This window comes from Esox lucius, chromosome 8 (assembly GCF_011004845.1).
Source record: "Esox lucius isolate fEsoLuc1 chromosome 8, fEsoLuc1.pri, whole genome shotgun sequence".
Lineage (NCBI taxonomy): Eukaryota > Metazoa > Chordata > Actinopteri > Esociformes > Esocidae > Esox > Esox lucius.
This window is the reverse complement of record NC_047576.1, coordinates 1272611-1293586: the sequence shown is the minus strand read 5'-3', so window position 1 is coordinate 1293586 and position 20976 is coordinate 1272611. Positions and strand designations below refer to the sequence as shown.

At 44.2% G+C, this 20976-nt stretch overlaps 1 protein-coding gene across 1 annotated transcript in view; it reads right to left on the bottom strand.

The window, feature by feature from the left end:
* rnf220b (ring finger protein 220b) overlaps nt 1-19722 on the bottom strand; it is a 30177-nt gene extending 10455 nt beyond the window's left edge. The window contains exons 1-2 of the mRNA XM_020048933.2: nt 19473-19722; nt 17294-18037 (exon numbers count right to left, since the gene is read on the bottom strand). Of these exons, the coding sequence (XP_019904492.1) occupies nt 17294-17906 (613 nt within the window). The 5' untranslated portion in view covers nt 17907-18037; nt 19473-19722. The remainder of the gene's footprint in view (nt 1-17293; nt 18038-19472) is intronic.
* Between the last annotated feature and the right edge of the window lie 1254 nt (nt 19723-20976).

Genomic DNA, 20976 nt, shown 5'->3' with positions numbered 1-20976 from the left:
GAATCCACAGGCGTCAGTAAACAAGGAAATCTTTGGGCTGAAATAGAATTTATAACCATACCTGGAGAGATAAGCGCCTCAGAATGGCACCATGATAAGAGGAATGGGGTTTGATTTTCAAGTAGTTTATTGTCCGTGGGGTTTTGAGGCCCCTCTCTGCTGGCCCTCCTCCCTGACCTGTCACCTCTTGTCTGGCAGGACTCTACCGGGCCCTCCTCCCTGACCTGTCACCTCTTGTCTGGCAGGACTCTACCTGGCCCTCCTCCCTGACCTGTCACCTCTCGTCTGGCAGGACTCTACCGGGCCCTCCTCCCTGACCTGTCACCTCTTGTCTGGCAGGACTCTACCTGGCCCTCCTCCCTGACCTGTCACCTCTTGTCTGGCAGGACTCTACCGGGCCCTCCTCCCTGACCTGTCACCTCTTGTCTGGCAGGACTCTACCTGACCCTCCTCCCTGACCTGTCACCTCTCGTCTGGCAGGACTCTACCTGGCCCTCCTCCCTGACCTGTCACCTCTTGTCTGGCAGGACTCTACCTGGCCCTCCTCCCTGACCTGTCACCTCTCGTCTGGCAGGACTCTACCGGGCCCTCCTCCCTGACCTGTCACCTCTTGTCTGGCAGGACTCTACCGGGCCCTCCTCCGTCAGACTGTGTCAATGTGTGTGTCAGACTGTCTCAACGTGTGTGTCAGATTGTGTCAATGTGTGTGTCAGACTGTGTCAATGTGTGTGTCAGACTGTGTCAATGTTTGTGTCAGACTGAGTCAATTATGTGACAAACTGTGTCAATGTGTGTGTCAGACTGTGTCAACGTGTGTGTCAGACTGTGTCAATGTGTGTGTCAGACTGTGTCAATGTTTGTGTCGGACTGAGTCAATTATGTGACAAACTGTGTCAATGTGTGTGTCAGACTGTGTCAACGTGTGTGTCAGACTGTGTCAATGTGTGTGTCAGACTGTGTCAATGTGTGTGTCAGACTGTGTCAATGTTTGTGTCAGACTGAGTCAATTATGTGACAAACTGTGTTAATGTGTGTATCAGACTGTGTTAATGTGTGTGTCAGACTGTGTCAACGTGTGTGTCAGACTGTGTCAATGTGTGTGTCAGACTGTGTCAATGTGTGTCAGACTGTGTCAATGTGTGTTAAAAACCAGTCCATTGGGCTAGTTAGCCTTCCTCAATATAACAGGCTGGAATGGATTCTCACTGTCTGAGGCTATAGCTACACAACAGGCTGGGATGGATTCTCACTGTCTGAGGCTATAGCTACACAACAGGCTGGGATGGATTCTCACTGTCTGAGGCTATAGCTACACAACAGGCTGGGATGGATTCTCACTGTCTGAGGCTATAGCTACACAACAGGCTGGGATGGATTCTCACTGTCTGAGACTATAGCTACACAACAGGCTGGGATGGATTCTCATTGTCTGAGGCTATAGCTACACAACAGGCTGAGATGGATTCATTTGCTGTCTGGGTGCAGCTGGCCATCTCTATATTCAACAAGAGCTGATGGATTTCAGGTGTCAGTCCCAGTCTGTCCAGACCTCCTATCTATTCTGCCGGGGGGTGTTGCTCCCGGTTCAGCGCTGGTTCCATTTCTGTCTGAGGAGGCCCAGGCACGTGTGACATCTCTGATACATCTTCTGATCTTTTGCTCAACTATTAGTGAAGGATCTGATCTGACTGGATCAGATCTGGGATGCTTGTGTAAATGCGGGTTCTTGGGCCTGTTAGAGGAAATGGTTTGCCGCAAAACATTCTGAAAATGTCAGATGAAACAGCTGTTTCCATCTTCATGATGCACTTATGTAAATACATTTTCTATCTAGGAAATCTGACAATTATTCAAGATACACCCTCAAATGAAGAATGGTCAAATGAACATCAGAGCAATGTGACAGGACGTCAGAAGAAAACAAATCAAATCTATATCCAATCTCCCAAGGAAGAGGAATGTATGAAATATAAACCTGATAATCACTGTGTATGGAAAAAAAGATCCTATATTAAAGAGAATTTTCACTTTAAGTGTTATTTCAAAGTCATACAGTACTAATATAATGAAAAAAATGTTAAATTTCTGGATGCACTGGTGGTTAATTAATGCTCTACTTGAGTGAACACACCATTGATAAGTGACGGGACTGTCTACTGAAGACCACGAGATCCCAGAAGGACAGGATGTGCTTGAAGACAAAGGCCCAGAAGATATGAGATATCAAGCATATCCCCAGTTCCAACACCTGCGATACAGAGGGAGCACATCTCTGAAAAGACCACAGTCCCCCTGTGGGTCGTGGTAATCGGCCATATGACAGGTGCCAGTCCCTTTGAGACACGCAGCTGAGAAGGGTAGCGTGACCTTTATGGAATGCCACATGTCACCCCGACTCGATGTCACCCGGTGACATTCTGCCAGGGCATAAACACAAGCTCTGGGAACACACACACACAACGCAGAAAAAAACACAGGGATGCGATCTGAAGACGAGGTAGAACCGTGATTGACATGGTCAGGACTGGATGCTAATTTCCCCATCCGTGTCTCGCGGTTATGTCGTGGTTAAGTCACGGTTTGTCCCTCGGACAGCGGACGGAGGCCTGGGAATCAAGGCCAGCCTTGTAAGGAAACAACATCTACGCAGAAGAAGAAAAGTGCTGAGTAATATCCTTTAGTATCCTTTAATATCCATCATGTGATGTTTTAAACAGGAAGCATATTGTCGAGGGCTGCAGGAAAAAGTGGGGCATGGGTGGGATCTGAGCCAGAGGCCTTTTTGAAAGCCTGTCAACTACGACCTCCACAATCCTGCACACCTGTGCCCCGCCCTAATGCCTCGCCACCCCCGGTCACCCTGGTTACAAAGAATGAATCTGCTACCCTGGTAACAAAGAATGGATCTGTAACCCGGGTTACAAAGTATGGATCTGTTACCCTGGTAACAAAGAATGGATATTTTACCCTGTGTGGACAAAACAGCTCTGTTCCTAAAAGGCATGCTGGTCCCTACCGTATATTGTCCCTAGGGGTCAAGGTTGAAAGTAGGCCACTAGATAGGGTATCATCTGGGATGCCGCCGGGCTCTCTGAAGCAGAGGAGGGAAAGTAAACAGTACACTGTTTGTTTTTATTGAGAGGTTAATGAGCAAAGGGCCGTCAGGATGCTATAACATCTGGTGAGCCTTTTCCAAAAGGCTGGAGGCTGATGTCATAACAGAACTCTCCAAAAGGCTGGAGGCTGATGTCATAACAGAACTCTCCAAAAGGCTGGAGGCTGATGTCACAGCAGAACTCTCTAAAAGGCCGGAGGCTGATGTCACAGCAGAACTCTCTAAAAGTCTGGAGGCTGATGTCATAACAGAACTCTCTAAAAGGCTGGAGGCTGATGTCACAGCAGAACTCTCTAAAAGGCTGGAGGCTGATGTCACAGCAGAACTCTCCAAAAGGCTGGAGGCTGATGTCATAACAGAACTCTCTAAAAGGCTGGAGGCTGATGTCACAGCAGAACTCTCTAAAAGGCTGGAGGCTGATGTCACAACAGAACTCTCTAAAAGGCCGGAGGCTGATGTCACAGCAGAACTCTCTAAAAGTCTGGAGGCTGATGTCATAACAGAACTCTCTAAAAGGCTGGAGGCTGATGTCACAGCAGAACTCCCCAAAAGGCTGGAGGCTGATGTCACAGCAGAACTCTCTAAAAGGCTGATGTCACAGCAGAACTTTCTAAAAAACTGGAGGCTGATGTCACAACAGAACTCTCTAAAAGGCTGGAGGCTGATGTCACAACAGAAGTCTCTAAAAGGCTGGAGGCTGATGTCACAGCAGAACTCTCTAAAAGGCTGGAGGCTGATGTCACAGCAGAACTCTCTAAAAGGCTGGAGGCTGATGTCACAGCAGAACTCTCCAAAAGACTGGAGGCTGATGTCACAGCAGAACTCTCTAAAAGGCTGGAGGCTGATGTCACAGCAGAACTCTCTAAAAGGCTGGAGGCTGATGTCACAGCAGAACCCTCTAAAAGTCTGGAGGCCGATGTCACAGCAGAACTCCCCAAAAGGCCGGAGGCTGATGTCACAGCAGAACTCTCTAAAAGGCTGATGTCACAGCAGAACTCTCTAAAAAGCTGGAGGCTGATGTCACAACAGAACTCTCTAAAAGGCTGGAGGCTGATGTCACAGCAGAACTCTCTAAAAGGCTGGAGGCTGATGTCACAGCAGAAGTCTCTAAAAGGCTGGAGGCTGATGTCACAGCAGAAGTCTCCAAAAGACTGGAGGCTGATGTCACAGCAGAACTCTCTAAAAGGCTGGAGGCTGATGTCACAGCAGAAGTCTCTAAAAGGCTGGAGGCTGATGTCACAACAGAACTCTCCAGGGAATACAGTTAAAAAACAAAATCAAATGCAGACATTCGCTGAGTCCCAAACTGCACACAATTACTGATTTACATTTTCTAGTTTTGATCAGAGCCCTATGGGATAATTTCTCATTTTCACCTCATAGCGCCAATCTGTTGTGTATGATGAATGAAAGATCCCCATCCCCTTCCACCACTGCCAATAATCAATGTCTCACCAGGGCTACAACGGGCTCTGGTTAACTGCTAAAGGGCATTAACTAATCATTGACATTTTACTCCTGATGTGAACATGGACGAAAGCAGGTGAAAGTCACAGCAAGGAACAAAATCATGACATGAATCATCTGAAATTATCTGTGTTTGATTCTTTGTGTGTGTATGTGTGTGTGTGTCTGTGGGTGCATATGTGTGTGTATATGCATGTGTGCATGCTGTGTATTTGTCGTTACGCACCTAAAGCAAATTACTTCTTTAAGCTCCAACTTCCAGCTCCTAGTGGAATTCAAATGAATCATAAATGAACTCAATGTGACGCAGTTCAGGCCCATTGTCCTTCCCTGATGACACAGATCCATGACAAGACCCTTTGACCACAAGTCAATCAGAACAAAGACCTCTAATATCAGAAACATCTTTTCACTCTCAATCTCTGACTCTATTTCTCTCTCACTTTCAATTTCAACATCTCTTTATTAATCTCTCTTTATTTTTCTCTCTTTCTCTGTTCATCTGTCTGTCAGTCATAAACCATATTTTTTGGTTGCTACGGTTCCCTCAGCTGTGTCCACGGCCGTACATGTCCTCTGCCAATCATCTCTTCCGATCGGTAAATGAAGAAAAGCGTTGACTGGAGAGTGACTGCCATGTCTCCCCCACCAGGATCTACTGTCAAGCCCTGTTCAACCTGAAGACAATGCCTCTTGTCATTACACTCTAATAAATCAGGAATCATTGAAACATAGGGTTCAACGATGTCTAACACCCATCTACAAATCTGTCAGAATGGGAAGGAGAAGGCGAGTTGGTGAGTAACCAGGCTTGTTTACTGAGAACACATTCTCATTTACAGGAATAAATGTTTTTAAGTTGTGCGAAAATACACTGTATACTCAAATGTATTTCTTACTCAAATGTTTCTACTAAGGATAACTCAAAGTTACAGAGATTTTCCCAATTACTTAAAATACTTATGTTATACTGACTTTTACTTCATTTTTACAAGTTTAAAATTAAAATGTTTCCAGCATGCTCTGCTTCAGGTTGATATCTTGGACTGTTTTATTATCCTTTTTTTGCATGGACACTGAATGATTGATTAATCTCAGCTACACAAACATCAAACACATACATTTGTCTAAAGTAATCCAATAATTTAGTCAAACATATATTTTGCACCCACTACTGAAATGATTGTAACAATTATATAAAAAATATTCCTGTCAAAACATGTGCAGGATTTCAATAGGAATTTTGCATTCCTTTGTAAGCCAGTGCCTTGTGGGAAATAATTTTCTTCTATAATTTATGTACAGTAAACTTGTAATAAAAATTTAAACGATCTTAACTATTAAGTTCCGATAAATATAATTTTTTAAGTAATTACTTACTTAACTAAATTAAGTTAGCTGACTTAAATATTCTGATGTAATCAGTTTCCACAAAAGTTTTGAGTATTCTGAACTTATTAGGTTTTACAGTGTACCCCTTTATTCAATCGCTTGTTGTACCTGTATTTGCAGCAATAACTTGGAGTAAACGTCTCCTACAGCCGCTAATCAGTCTTTGACATATTTTTGGGGGTGGTTTTGTCCAGTCTTTACAGAAGTAGCAAACAGAGTGATGTTCGAGAGGTGTCTGACATGTAAAGCCTGTATCAGGTCCTGTGACAACACTGATTGGATTGAGGTCAGGACATTCGTTTGTAAATGTGCTTGAATGCTTTGGGTTGTTGTCTTCTTGGAAGACGCAATATGGCACAGCTTTAGCACCTTGTCTGAATGCTTTGGATTGTTGTCTTATTGGAAGACGCATTATGGCACAGGGTTAGCACCTTGACTGATTTTCAGACGTTCTGTTCAAGAACCTTGTTTGCCTCAGACTTCGTAGTCCCCATGATGATGTGCAGTCCACCAGATCCAGACAGTCCACCAGATGTACAAATCCGATTCCAAAAAAGGCTTCTGAACTGAGCGCTCATAACAACTTGGGTTGTCCTTGTCCTCTTTAGTCCGGATGACATGGCGTCCCAGTTTTCCAAAATTAACTTCAAATTTTGATTCGTCTGACCACAGAACACTTTTCCACTTTGCCACAGTCCATTTTAAATGATCATTGGCCCAGAGAAAACGCATGCGCTTCTGGATCCTGTTTAGATACGGCTTATTTTTTGACCTTTTGAGTTTTAGCCGGCAACGGCAAATGGCACGGTGGATTGTGTTCACCGACAATGTTTTCTGGAAGTATTCCTGAGCCCATGTTGTGATTTCCATTACAGTATCATTCCTGTATTTGATGCAGTGCTGTCTGAGGGAAGATTACGGGCATCCAGTATGGTTTTCCGGCCTTGACCCTTACACACAGAGATTGTTCCAGATTCTCTGAATCTTTGGATGATATTATGCACTGTAGATGATGATAACTTCAACTCTTTGCAATTCTTCTCTGAGAAACTCCTTTCTGATATTGCTCCACTATTTTTCGCTGCAGCATTGGGGGATTTGGTGATCCTCTGCCCATCTTGACTTCTGAGAGACAATGCCACTCTGAGAGGCTCTTTTTATACCCAATCATGTTGCCAATTGACATAATAAGTTGCAAATTGGTCCTCCAGCTGTTCCTTATCTGTACATTTAACTTTTCCGGCCTCTTATTGCTACCTGTCCCAACTTTCTTGGAATGTGTAGCTCTCATGAAATCCAAAACGAGCCAATATTTGGCATGACATTACAAAATGTCTCACTTTCAACATTCGATATGTTATCTATATTCTATTGTGAATTAAATATAAGTTTATGAGATTTGTAAATTATTCCATTCCTTTTTTACTCACAATTCGTATAGTTTCCCAACTTTTTTGGAATCAGGTTTGTACAAGGAGCTCCAGATCTTGACATTCCCACCACCATGTTTGACGGTTGGGATGAGGTTATTTTGATGGTATTCAGTATTGACCATTTTGTGACCAAAATTGTTGTTTTTGGTCAAATTTGAGTTCTAAGAATGGACTTCCAGAAACCTTTTTGTTTGCCCAGGTGGTCTCTGGCAGAGTTAAGACAGGCAGTTTGGCTTCTTTCTAGCAACCCTTCCATAAATTATATTTCGATTCAGTGTTCTTCTTTTTGTTGTAGCAAAGTAATCTTAGATGCAGCAAGGGAGATCTGCAGATCTCCAGATGTGATGTTTGGGTTGGCATTTATGATTTTTCATGTGGCTCTTAGGGACATTTTGGAAGGGCTTCCAATTCTAGGCCAAGTTGTTGTCACGTTGAATGCTCTCCACTTGTAAATGATTTGCCTAGGAGGGATTTGAGATGGTTGTGTAGACTTCCCCAGACTGATGTTCTCTCACTACCTTCTTCCTGATTTCCTCTGAGATCTCCTTTCCTCTTGCCATTGTGTGTTTTGCATTTACCTGTATGGGTCCCAAACTGACCAGGTGTCTTGTCGCTATTGATCAGAGTCTAGACAAACTTTTTCCTAAAGAGCCCTCCTTTTATTGGTTCATTTGGTACCCAGTTGTTTACCCAACTGATTCTACTTGAGTAAACCAAGGCACCTTGGGCTTCACATATTTTTGCACCTGCACTAATTCCTTTGAATTTTTGTTTTTCTATTACACACATGATTTCTTCTAAACCAATACATGGAATTGGAAACAGTAAACCTGTTACAGAAAATCTGAAAATAAAATACTGGTTTTTATTAAATAAAGATTGCACAAGGGGTTCACATACTTTCAATAATTTTAAATATAAAAACTGTTTAAATCTTTTCCTAACATTTCTCACTCAAATTCTCCTAACTTTTCTAGTTAAAAACAGTATACCATCCTTATAAAGCAGTATACCATCTTCATGAAGCCGTTGACCATCCTTATAAAACAGTATACCTTTATAAAACATTTTACCTTTTTTATAAAGCTTTCTACCTTCTTTATAAAGCATTATACCTGCCTACGGCATTGTGTAACAGACACTGAAAATGTGTTTCTGAGGGAGACAGAGGCCTGAGTAGGTCTGGATACGGTGGCATTAAGAAGCTAATGGAGTCATCAAAGACCTTCGTTAACCACAAATTAGATTGGCCACTAAAATACAGATCACTATTACTTAGCCCACTGATTAACACACACGGCCAGTCTGGGCCGCTCTCTGTGTTTGTGTCTGTTGCACTCTGTTTCTCTCTCTGTCTTTTCTCTTTTCCTCTCTCTATCTCTCTCTCAGCACTGTCAATTAGTGCTTAATGGGGGGAAATGAAAGACTCAGTCTACAAAGCTGATTGCATCGAGCACTCTGGCCCCAAACACTCCCTGACAATGGACCTTCAATGAAGCCCAGAAGATAACAGGGAAACTGAGACATGGTGGCGTGAAGGAACACACACACACCTGTCCCTCATAGAACACAGCTGAGAGGGGGAAGGAACACACACACACCTGTCCCTCACAGAACACAGCTGGGAGGGGGAAGGAACAGTCAAACAGGAGTAGTAGGAACCAGCATTGGGTGGACATGACACAAATCCCTCAGAGTTCCTGCTTCCTCTCCAGTCTCTCCTCAGACAGATAACATCAGATACTGTCCCACAGTCACTGTTCACAGCATTCACCGTTCATGCAATGAGGCATGCACTATAGAAACACCTGGAGCCGTATTCAGAAAGCATTTCAGAGAAGGAGTGATGATCCAGAATCAGCTTTAAATGAACAAGATCATTTGGAACGAGGAGAAAGCCTGCTCACCCACATGTCTCCCTGCCTGCCTGCCTGTCTGTCTCCCTGCCTGCCTGCCTGTCTGTCTCCCTGCCTGCCTGCCTGTTGTCTCCCTGCCTGTATGTCTGTTGTCTCCCTGCCTGTATGTCTGTCTGTCTGTCTGCCTGCCTGTCTGTCTATCAGACTAAACTCTGCTTACTGTACCTGGCAGATATTTGACCCCTCCTGTAAGGGGTTGGTTTCCCAGGGGACCCCGGCTAAGGGAATAGCTGAATTCACTTGTTATCAATTAACGTGTGTCTTGTCTCTGCCCCATTGAAACCCCCTCAGCCCAGGAACTCAGGAGCCTTGAGTTCATTTGGGAGCTGAGGTGGGGGGGACGCAACACCCAGGAAGGGCAGCAGACACCAAGTTCTTGGAGCACTAATCACACAGGTTATGACAGCTCTACCTTATCACATTTGAACTTCCTGTTTTGTTCCCTTATGTAAAATACTCCTTGGTTTAAAAGGAAAGAAAAAGAAAATACGAATATACTACTGAACAGTATTTAACATCTCTGGTCTTATTTTCCCGTAAATTCCAAGTCGTTCCAACCTGTTACAATACTTACCAGACACATGCAGAAACTGTCATGCTAGAACAACAGACAGACCAACAGACAAACAGATATACACACAGACAGACAGCCAGGAAAATAAATTGCACCTTCACACCAGAGTGGAGAAACACAGTGGCTGATGTTCCGTGCCAAGCATTTGCGTGCGTGTATACGTGTGTGTGTGTTTGAGTGTGTCTGAGTGTGGTTGTGAGTGTGTGTGTTTGCACGGGTCCAACTGCATGTGTCTGTAGCCTTGGTGAGCTGTGTGCTTCTCATCAATACGCCTCAGCCAGCGATACTCCCTCCTGTTCTGCTAACACGGAGGAACAAAGAGGTCTGGCAGTGCTGGCCAGTTATAGATCCTCACCTCTCTGTTCTTGTTCAATCAAGTCATGCCGTGGCGCAGTAGGGAGGCCACTTTCAGCTCAAAGTTCAATTTCCCTCTCCTCCACTGAACATGGCTTCAAAAGAGCAGCTTTAGCTTGAGCTAATGAGGCTGGATCCTTTCCAGTTAGAAGCTGGCCTCACATTGGTAGGATTTCAGAAACAGAGTTCACTCACTAATTCAATACTTATTGTCCTGGGATTTTCTACATTCAATACTGCATAATTCTGTGTAACATTCTCTGCTTTCCAATGTGTGTTTGGAGCAGAATATAACGCATTATATCTTATATGGTAACACAGGTTAATCTACTAAGACCAAGAAGCACAGCTTGAACCAACAGCAAGAGCAAAATGGGAAAATATCACAGAATCATAGGCGATTTTTATTGTTTTATAACATAATGTGTGGTTAACTCCATCCTGTGTGTCTATGAGGACAGATAGTATTACCTCCATCCTGTGTGTCTATGAGGACAGTTTCGTATTACCTCCATCCTGTGTGTCTATGAGGACAGTTAGTATTACCTCCATCCTGTGTGTCTATGAGGACAGTTCGTATTACCTCCATCCTGTGTGTCTATGAGGACAGATAGTATTACCTCCATCCTGTGTGTCTATGAGGACAGTTCGTATTACCTCCATCCTGTGTGTCTATGAGGACTGTTCGTATTACCTCCATCCTGTGTGTCTATGAGGACAGTTCGTATTACCTCCATCCTGTGTGTCTATGAGGACAGTTCGTATTACCTCCATCCTGTGTGTCTATGAAGACAGTTCGTATTACCTCCATCCTGTGTGTCTATGAGGACAGTTCGTATTACCTCCATCCTGTGTGTCTATGAGGACAGTTAGTATTACCTCCATCCTGTGTGTCTATGAGGACAGTTCGTATTACCTCCATCCTGTGTGTCTATGAGGACAGTTCGTATTACCTCCATCCTGTGTGTCTATGAGGACAGATAGTATTACCTCCATCCTGTGTGTCTATGAGGACAGTTCATATTACCTCCATCCTGTGTGTCTATGAGGACAGTTCGTATTACCTCCATCCTGTGTGTCTATGAGGACAGTTCGTATTACCTCCATCCTGTGTGGCCTCCATTATAAAGACTTACTGTCTCTCTGCTGTGAAGGGGGACTATAGAGAAGGGTGTAGGTCACTGATTCAGTCAGGATAACCAATCCACCATCCAACCTCCTACAGCACCCTGAAAGATCAGCCCTGACACAGACGCACACACGAACACTAGCAAACACACACACACAAAAAAATATAGACACTAAAACACACAAACACTAACACATACATACTAACAAATGAACAGACTAACACTAACTCCAGTCTTTGCCAATGTTTTGTTCTCGAGAAGGGTTATAAAGGCTTATATATTGCTGAATGGCTGTTCTCCAACCAATTACCAAGTCAGTGATTTACGCTCACAGTAGACTGGTATTCTCTCCTGCCAGCAGGGGGGTCGTTTATTCCCCTCATACTGAACAAGGGGGGTGAGCAAGAGTCACTCTCAACAAACTTTTAAATTTGGGGTGTCAGAGGTGACAAGAGCATGTGGTCAACATTGTTTCCCCAGAACTGAATGACAGCTCAATGTGCATGACTGGCATTTGAATATCTGTCACAGTGTTTAGTTCAGGGTCATTTCATGTAGGACACACTGTATGTCCCAAATTGCAACCTATTTCCTTGGCCCTGTCTGGTGAAATATAGGGAAATAAGTATAGGGGATGGGATACTATTGTGGACGTACAGAGAATTTTTTGTAAAAAGTGTGCTGTTGTTGTGAATGAGAGGTCAGGGGTCAAATTAATCACTCTGTCCAGGTTTTGTGGGGTCGCTTGGCTTTTTTAGGTGAGTTCCATAGCTAGGAGAGCTGAGTCCAACACTGTATAACGAGGTCTGTGGCAACACACACCAATGCACTCACACACACACACACACACACACACTCACACACACACACTCACACACAATCACACACACACACACACACACACACACACACACACAGGCTGTAAGGCTGTCATCTTGTCTGTTTAGCACCAGCGTTTGCCTTCCTGGTCTGATTTGTGAGACTCTGGGGACAGAATATGGGATGTGGCCTTTTCTAACTGTGCTGCCAATCCCCAACCAAATCCCCCATTCTTCACTTTCACCCTCCTCCATCCTCACTCCCCCATTCTTCACTTCCACCCTCCTCCATCCTCACTCCCCCATTCTTCACTTCCACCCTCCCAAATCCTTCACTTCCTCTTTCCCAAGATGCTCTGTCTCCGCGGCGTCTCTTCTCTCTTTTCTTCTTTATTCCTCTGTCTGTGTTTATTTTTCTCTGTCTTTTCCTGTCAAATTCTCTCTCCGTTACTGATATCTTAAATCATCGCTGTTCAACTTTCAAATTACAATTCCTGACATTCTAATATCATCCTGATAATATATGTAATCTAGCACTCATTTCTGCTTGTGTGTCCTCATTTCTGCTTGTGTGTCCTCATTTCTGCTTGTGTGTCCTCATTTCTGCTTGTGTGTCCTCATTTCTGCTTGTGTGTCCTCATTTCTGCTTGTGCGGGAATCAGAACCACGCTTGTGATATTGCAAGCATGTTGCTCTGCGAACGGAGCCCCACAGGGCTGGAAGTGGTTTTAAAACAACCGTAAACCCCATATAAAGCCTGTTCACTGAGCACCCAGACAGGTGTCGTCAGTCATCACTGACCGCTGTTCTCCACCAGCATACAGGGTCAGCTTAAAGATGGCCCAAATGGCTTCCTCTTCCCTTTATAGTATACTACTTCTCACCAGAGCGTTTGGAAAAGCAGTGCACGACAATAGGAATGGTGGCTCAGTGTTTTACCCTGTCTCCCCATGTGCCTGTGAACTCGACTGTAACAGACAGGCAGGCCCGGTCCGTGCCCTCTGGGCCGGTGGCATGGAGCTGAGGGGCAGCTGGGCTGGGACACAGGGACCACTGACAGACAGACAGCGGGGTTAACAGTTCTACTATGTCCTGGACTGGCCCAGTGGTCTAAGACCTGGACTCTGGTCCACATTCCTCAGACTGGGTTGGATTCTGGCCCACTGCTCTCTTAGTCAAAACCCACTCATTTATCTTTCACCTCTTTCTGTATCATTATAAAGGCGGCACCCTAAGCAGCCCAATGTCCCCGAACAGATCTCCTAATACCAGCGGGAGATTTGCGTCACACTGGTGCTCCGGGCTGAACTCTACTCAGGCCGGGGCTGTGTTGAGCTTCAGAGGTCCGCTAGCAGTGGGGTGCAGAGCAGATAGATCCTCTAATATGGTGGTGTTCATCTTCTATCCTAACACAGCTGTAGGAAGGGTCGTACCAACAGATCCTCTAATATGGTGGTGTTCATGTTCTATCCTAACACAGCTGTAGGAAGGGTCGTACCAACAGATCCTCTAATATGGTGGTGTTCATCTTCTATGCTAACACAGCTGTAGGAAGGGTCGTACCAACAGATCCTCTAATATGGTGGTGTTCATCTTCTATGCTAACACAGCTGTGGGAAGGGTCGTACCAACAGATCCTCTAATATGGTGGTGTTCATCTTCTATCCTAACACAGCTGTAGGAAGGGTCGTACCAATAGATCCTCTAATATGGTGGTGTTCATCTTCTATGCTAACACAGCTGTAGGAAGGGTCGTACCAATAGATCCTCTAATATGGTGGTGCTCATCTTCTATCCTAACACAGCTGTGGGAAGGGTCGTACCAACAGATCCTCTAATATGGTGGTGTTCATCTTCTATGCTAACACAGCTGTAGGAAGGGTCGTACCAATAGATCCTCTAATATGGTGGTGTTCATCTTCTATGCTAACACAGCTGTGGGAAGGGTCATACCAATAGATTCTCTAATATGGTGGTGTTCATCTTCTATGCTAACACAGCTGTAGGAAGGGTCGTACCAATAGATCCTCTAATATGGTGGTGCTCATCTTCTATGCTAACACAGCTGTGGGAAGGGTCGTACCAACAGATCCTCTAATATGGTGGTGTTCATCTTCTATCCTAACACAGCTGTGGGAATGGTCGTACCAACAGATCCTCTAATATGGTGGTGCTCCTTTGGTTTGTTCCATGGGAAAGCAACTTATTTCAGCCAAAGGGAAATTGTTTAGTGGATGGTCATTTTGTCAGAACATATTACGAAGAGTCTCACATTGCACTCACTGAAATGTAGATAATTTACCAGATGCTGTTATTCAGACAGGCAGACTTACAGTAATAAACGCCTTCTTTTTTGTACTACTTCCCTGTGGGAATTGAACCCAGAGCCCAGGTGTAGCAAGCACAACGCTGGTGGACACACAACTGACTGGTGTCAGGTACAACTGGTGCTAAGGTTATGGGTTAGGGATCAGGGTCAGGTTTAGGGTTATGTTCAAGGTTAAGGTTAGGTTTTGCGGTTTAGGGTCAGGAATAGGAGTTGGGGAAGATAAAGATTGTTAAAATGGGTGTGTGCATGGTGTGTCTGGGAATAAATAGCTGAGTAGACAGATGTGTATGCATGAGCATTGAGTAGCTCCCATCGATCTCCTCTGAGTAACCAGTTAGATGTAAACACAGTGTCTTATAGGAGGCTTCAGTCAATACCCCCTCAGCTGGATGGCAGTAAACAGGCCCCCCAAAATGCTCTCACAGTTATCCAATCAGGATCCACAGCTATGACAAGAGGCGGTCTGTGTGCTCCATCTGCACGAACCACAGACACACATTTTAATAACCTTGTGGGGACCCCAAACAGTTTTCCTAACCCCTTAACCAAACTCTAACCCCCAAAACCATCCCTTAACTACTAACCCTAATTCTAACCCCAGCTGTAACATATCCCCTAAGCCCAATGACACTTTCTTCATAGAGACTTGTTTAATGTCCCTACAAGGTCCAATTTGCCTTGTTTTAACATCCTTGCTTAAATGTATTTCTGCAAGTGTGGGAACAAATTTGTGCAGATGCAGTTTACTGCTCCAAACTGCTTCACCATCCTACAGTAACTGAACCTCTCCAAGCAGTGTGATAACAACCCGGAGAATCAAGGGCCCATCAACATGGCCTGTCTGTGTCTGGTAGGACTGGATTTCTTCAATCACTTTTTCTATTCCCGCTTTTGTTCCCGTCTTCCTTTAGTTATATCTCAACCCCCAGACGTTTGAAACAGAAGGAGCATGATTTGCCTCGCTGGAGACATCTGCCCTTTGTGGGAGAGGCTGTTTGAACAGCTGTCACATCCAAATTCTTCCGATGAAAAAGAGAAGGTCTGATGATGATCAAGTCTGAGATCAGGTATATCTTCTACACCACTGTAGTCTAATTCAGTGGGGTATAAAAGGCAGAACAGATTCATAAAGGAACAAACCCTTGAGTAATTTTTAGGAAGGGGTCATCAAGCAACACAACAACAGACATATGAACAAGCCCATGCTGTCCAGGTCGACAGATATAAACACAATGGACCTGTCTGGCTAAAGAAAAGCACGTAAAACCATTTTATGCGGGGTCCTACAATGAAGAAATTCAACACTACTGTTGTTTGCTCCTTGGGGTTTAAGGCCGGGTGTCTCTGTAAAGCACTTTGTGACAACTGCTGTTGTAAAAAGGGCTTTATAAATAAATTTGATTGATTGAAGAAAAAATGGATGATGCCGTTTTTGTTTACACTGTGCCATTAACACTTAAGACTTTCGCCCTTACAGTCAACAGGAACTAAATGGTTAGGGTTAGTCCCTACTTGGGTTGGGATTAGTCCCTACTTGGGTTGGGATTAGTCCCTACTTGGGTTGGGATTAGTCCCTAATTGGGTTGGGGTTAGTCCCTAATTCGGTTGGGGTTAGTCCCTACTTGGGTTGGTATTAGTCCCTAATTGGGTTGGGGTTAGTCCCTAATTGGGTTGGGGTTAGTCCCTACTTGCGTTGGGATTAGTCCCTATTTGGGTTGGGATTAATCCCTATTTGGGTTGGGATTAGTGGCTAATAGGTGTTATTATTGGACGTCCTGACACTGCTCCGCTCTGTCATGCAGAGAACAGCATGTTGTAAAAATCATAAAGTTTCACAAAGCCACACAGAATCCAAACTTATTTTAAGACCAGACAAGGTAAGCCAGCTCCCGGTCTTCATTTGTTACAATAAAAAATTGATTTAAGGTGATTTGGGAGGATATCCCTCCTCCACCCCCCCCCCCCCCCCCCCCCGCTCTCTCCCTCTCTTCATTATTTTCAACATGGTCCCTTTTTGATCTGCTGAGGATTGTGGGTCCTCATTCTCTGGGGGGCTTTCATCTGTCAGGCGCTACCTTGGCGCCCGTGTGGGTTTGATTTCCCATCATGCCTTGTGCTGGCGTGTCAGCCTTCCTTCACGCTCTTTGGAGGTGGAGGCAAGTGTTGTTTTGCCCCCGCGCCATTGGGCAATTATCGTCTGGCGTAACGAGGAAGGGCCCTCGCCCGCCGCCGTGACTGACACCTCTCCTACTCATTTGTCAAGAAATCAGATGCCTCATGATGGCGTGGGTGGCCATATTGAGCTGAGGGTGTCGTTTGTGGAGCACCGCGTTGTCTCTCGCTTTCCCTTCTGTCACCTCGTTATCTCTGACAGAATGTCGCTTGCTCAAACCCTCCTGAGCCGACGCCATCCCCAGACACACTAGTGTTTGTATTTCACCATAACCACAAACATGTTCAGTGTACCAGCGGTCATTCGTGACCAAGGAACAGGAACCGGCAACTCATGTTGACTCAAGTCCAACAACAGCATGTCAGATACCCGCCCAGCCAGGAGAGAACTTGGGTTAGGATGGTCTGCGAGCAGAGAAGGCCATACACAGACCAGACCTGTCTCTGTCAAAGATGTAAAACTGCTGATACATTAATGGTATTGAAACGACGGACTAAAAAGCAAAGCCTGGTGTGAGGCCGTTGATGTATGTTTCTATCTGAGGCGTATTAACATGCACATAGAGGTGTTATGAGTAGAAGGGCATACGCACAGTGCTCCGTAAGGTCCTCTGGGCTGGACGTGGCCTCCCTGTCTGACAGCAGCCCAGAAACAGCAAACAACTTCCTCCCAGGACCCTCAGAAGCCGTGAGGGACCCCGGCGAGGCAGAGAGGACACGCCCCCCTCCGAAGTCATACTCCGTCCCGTCTGAGTCTGAATAGCAGCCCTTGAGCCTCTTAGCAGGGGTGAAGGCAGACGGATAACCCCTGGAACCCCTCTCCTCAGGAGGGGAGAACGGCCTGAAGGCCCCCACCCCGCTGGGGTTCAGCATCCCCAGGGAGGAGCAGTCCAGGTTGGGGGGGTGGAACTGGGGGTGGAGGTGGAGCAGGGAGGCAGGGAAGTCCCTGGCAGGGAAGGGGCCGTGGCTGGTCCCTGGGCCTTGGCGGTGGTACATGGAGGTGAAGGAGTAAGACCCATGGGGAAAGGGGAGGTGCAGGTCCTTCTCGGAGATGGGGACCCCAAAAGGGCGCGGGGCCTGACAGGGTACAGAGGCATCGCGGCCAGACTCAGCGGTGGAGGCCAACACCATAAGTGCCGGAGATGCCAGGGGGCCGGGAAGGTAGGAGGAGCTGTCCATCTTGAAGGCGGGACGGTGAAGGTCCATTCACGCCACACCTCCCTGTCTCCCTGGAGAGTGAGCGCACTGGCCAAAGAACAGGGGCTTACTGGCTGTGTGCTTTGGACACAGTTGAGGTCAAGACTGAATCTCTTCACAGTGAGTCCATCCTCCACGTCCTGTGAAGGGAAGAGAAGACATCTTGATCACATACAAGTGGGATTTAAGAAAGAGATATGGGAAACAGAAAAAAATGACTTTGAATCTTACTATTACTATTAAATTACAACAACTGAAAAAATACACCTGCATAAGGAATGTAACATTTGCACATAGGGAAATACAAAACGCACAATTGTTAAAAATTTTGTTTCAGGAAATGTGCCTGGAATCTGTCCAATTTAAATAAAAATAAACACATATTATGATAATTAGTTCATCTACAGCAACATTTTAGAAAAATAGTTAATGATTTCCATTAAAGAAAACCTAGCCATTGAATATTTTTTCCCCATAATTCAAAAATATTAGTTTATGTAAAACAGTAGGCATACGTTGTTAAAATGTATTTATACAAGCATCTAGTAGAAAATAATCTAATAAACTAACGACTACATTTTAATGTCCTTCACACTTATTTACTGAGGTGAAAGCCGTATAGTCCCTATAAAACGGTCAAAATAATAGCAATATTGGTTATTGTAATTACATTACATTATTCTAAAATTCGAATCGTTGGTCATTAGATGTACAAGTGAATTATCAAACGAATAATATTTGATTTTCGATTAAACTGTCTGAAATTCTAATGTATGGGTTACAAAACAACATCTAAAAAAAGCAATTGTATTTAACTGAAAATAAAGTTTCAATATTTACAACCTATACTTACATTGTACTTTAACAGACAACATTTTTATCGTAATGTTCTAAAAAAAAAACGTGTGTAGAACGAAAAGCTATCCAGCACATTAGAGAGCAGTGCGTGTTGGGAGTTCAAGATTGGCGCTCCGGGTCGAACTTTGAAGAATATTAATTAGTGTTATCCCTCACTACCCCTTGAATAGGTTTCCTATTTTCCCTTTCTTTTGAAGCCAATGACAAACTTTCAGGAACTATTTTAATTCTACTTAATCGGGATTTGTGCAGGCTAGTAGCCTCTACGAGATGTTAAAAAAACTACCATCAGTTGCATGTATATTTCCTTTTAATATTTTATTTATTTGCTTGAATTACTCAACTAATTATTAAGTGCTTAATTAGATAAACCAGTTGAGCTAGTCTACAACTACAATTTGTTTAACGTCTGAGGTGTCCGGCGATTTGAAGTTTCTAAACCACGAAGTTGTACAACTGAATGTCCAATGTTGAAAGTAGCGCAGGCCATTCACGATAAATTTGAACAATAATTTGCGAGGAGTTTGTGAAAGTCTATAAGAGACTAGACGTGATGTTGTTTATATCTGTTAATGTGAAATACAAAATGATTGCATGCAGGTCTAAGTCTACAAGCCAATACATTCGCAATAACACTATGGTAATTTGTTATTTAAGCCCTAACACAACACATCCACAGTTCAGAGGGAAAACGTATATGCGTATAAGCCTACTTACCGGGCTAAAGTGCTGTCTCGGAAGTTTTTTAGCCACACGAACACCTTTTTCAAGTTAGGATGTTGTAGATGGTCGGGCACTTTATTCCGTCAGTGAAAGAGAAAAAATGCACTTGCACAGGGTCTCTTCTTTCCCAGGATTGTTGCAGTAATATGTAACCTAGTACAGCCCACAGTATTGGCTGCTTAAACGGACCGTTTGCAATTGTAACGTAGAGAAGTGGTACATCTATGTAGATGGGGCGACACTGGTTCTGGCTTTTGTCAAGAGATTCCAGCTTCTGGTGCTGCTGCCGCGCAGAGGCTTGTCTGTGTTTCGATACTCTCTCACTCACCCCCGCCCGCCCCTGCCCACCTCCATCCTCCGAGTCGCTCGCTCTCTGGAGGGTCGCCTTCAAAGAAAGCGTCCACTGTTTCCCCAGTTGGCTCCCGCAATCTCTATCATCTTGCACGTGCGTCCTCTTGGACATGATCTGCTGATTTCCGTATAACCTTTGGCAACAACATGTCTTTCTTACATCCTAGACGCACATTTATAGTATTTTTTTTATACTTACAGAAGTAATGTAATGTTAATGTTTTTCTCTTGACACTCCTGCAGTATGTCAAAGATAGACAACTGGGCGCTTTACAAAAGGGTGAGTTGTCGCAACTAGTAATGAAAGTGAAAACAGCCTTTGCACAGTTTTCGCATTGGTTTTCAATGCCTTATGTCCAAAAAAATTACTACATTGGATTTTTCTGTTACGGATCATCAGAAAACAAAGTAGAAAATAAAATGACCTGGAAGAGATAAAATGCAGAGGTTTTGGTTATGCTTGTCTTCATATGCCCAGAGTTACTCATTTATTTTAAAAATAAAAAGGCTCAAACACAATGATTGTTTAATGAAACCATGAAAAATTGTGTACCTGTTTTTTGGAGGATATTTGAATGTTAATCTGATGTAAGTGTTTAGAAACAGAATGTTTTTTAAATCTAGAATAGAAGTACTCTGAAAGAGATGAACAGTTTTTCTACATCTTAATGATATAATAGTTGTTAAAACACTAAAAGGAACATAAAGAATTGTTAGAAATAGTGTTTTATAAATGTTTCCTGCAATATCTGTTGAATAATATTTGTTATTAAGATGTTTTTATGTGGCAAATTATTAAATTCTCCTCTAAAAGAAGATATTTTCTTCTGTGAATAAACAGTACTTGGAAATCCCCAAGGTTTTTCTTAACCTTTTCCAGTAAGGACCTCAAACACACAGAAATTGATGGAGGAAATTCGGTCTAAAATGGTGATGCTGGATCTCAGCCCCCACATTGATGCTCGGTCCACACGTCAAAGGAAGCTAACCCAGGAGAAGAATCCTGAGGCCGTCTAGGCTATGACTGGCTGAACCAAAACCTCCAGAACCAACACCGCAAGGTCGCCCAGGACAGAACAGTGGCTTTTGACAGCTCGGCATTCTGCGTTTGAAGACAACATCCCCAATCATTAGAGCTGACAGTTCA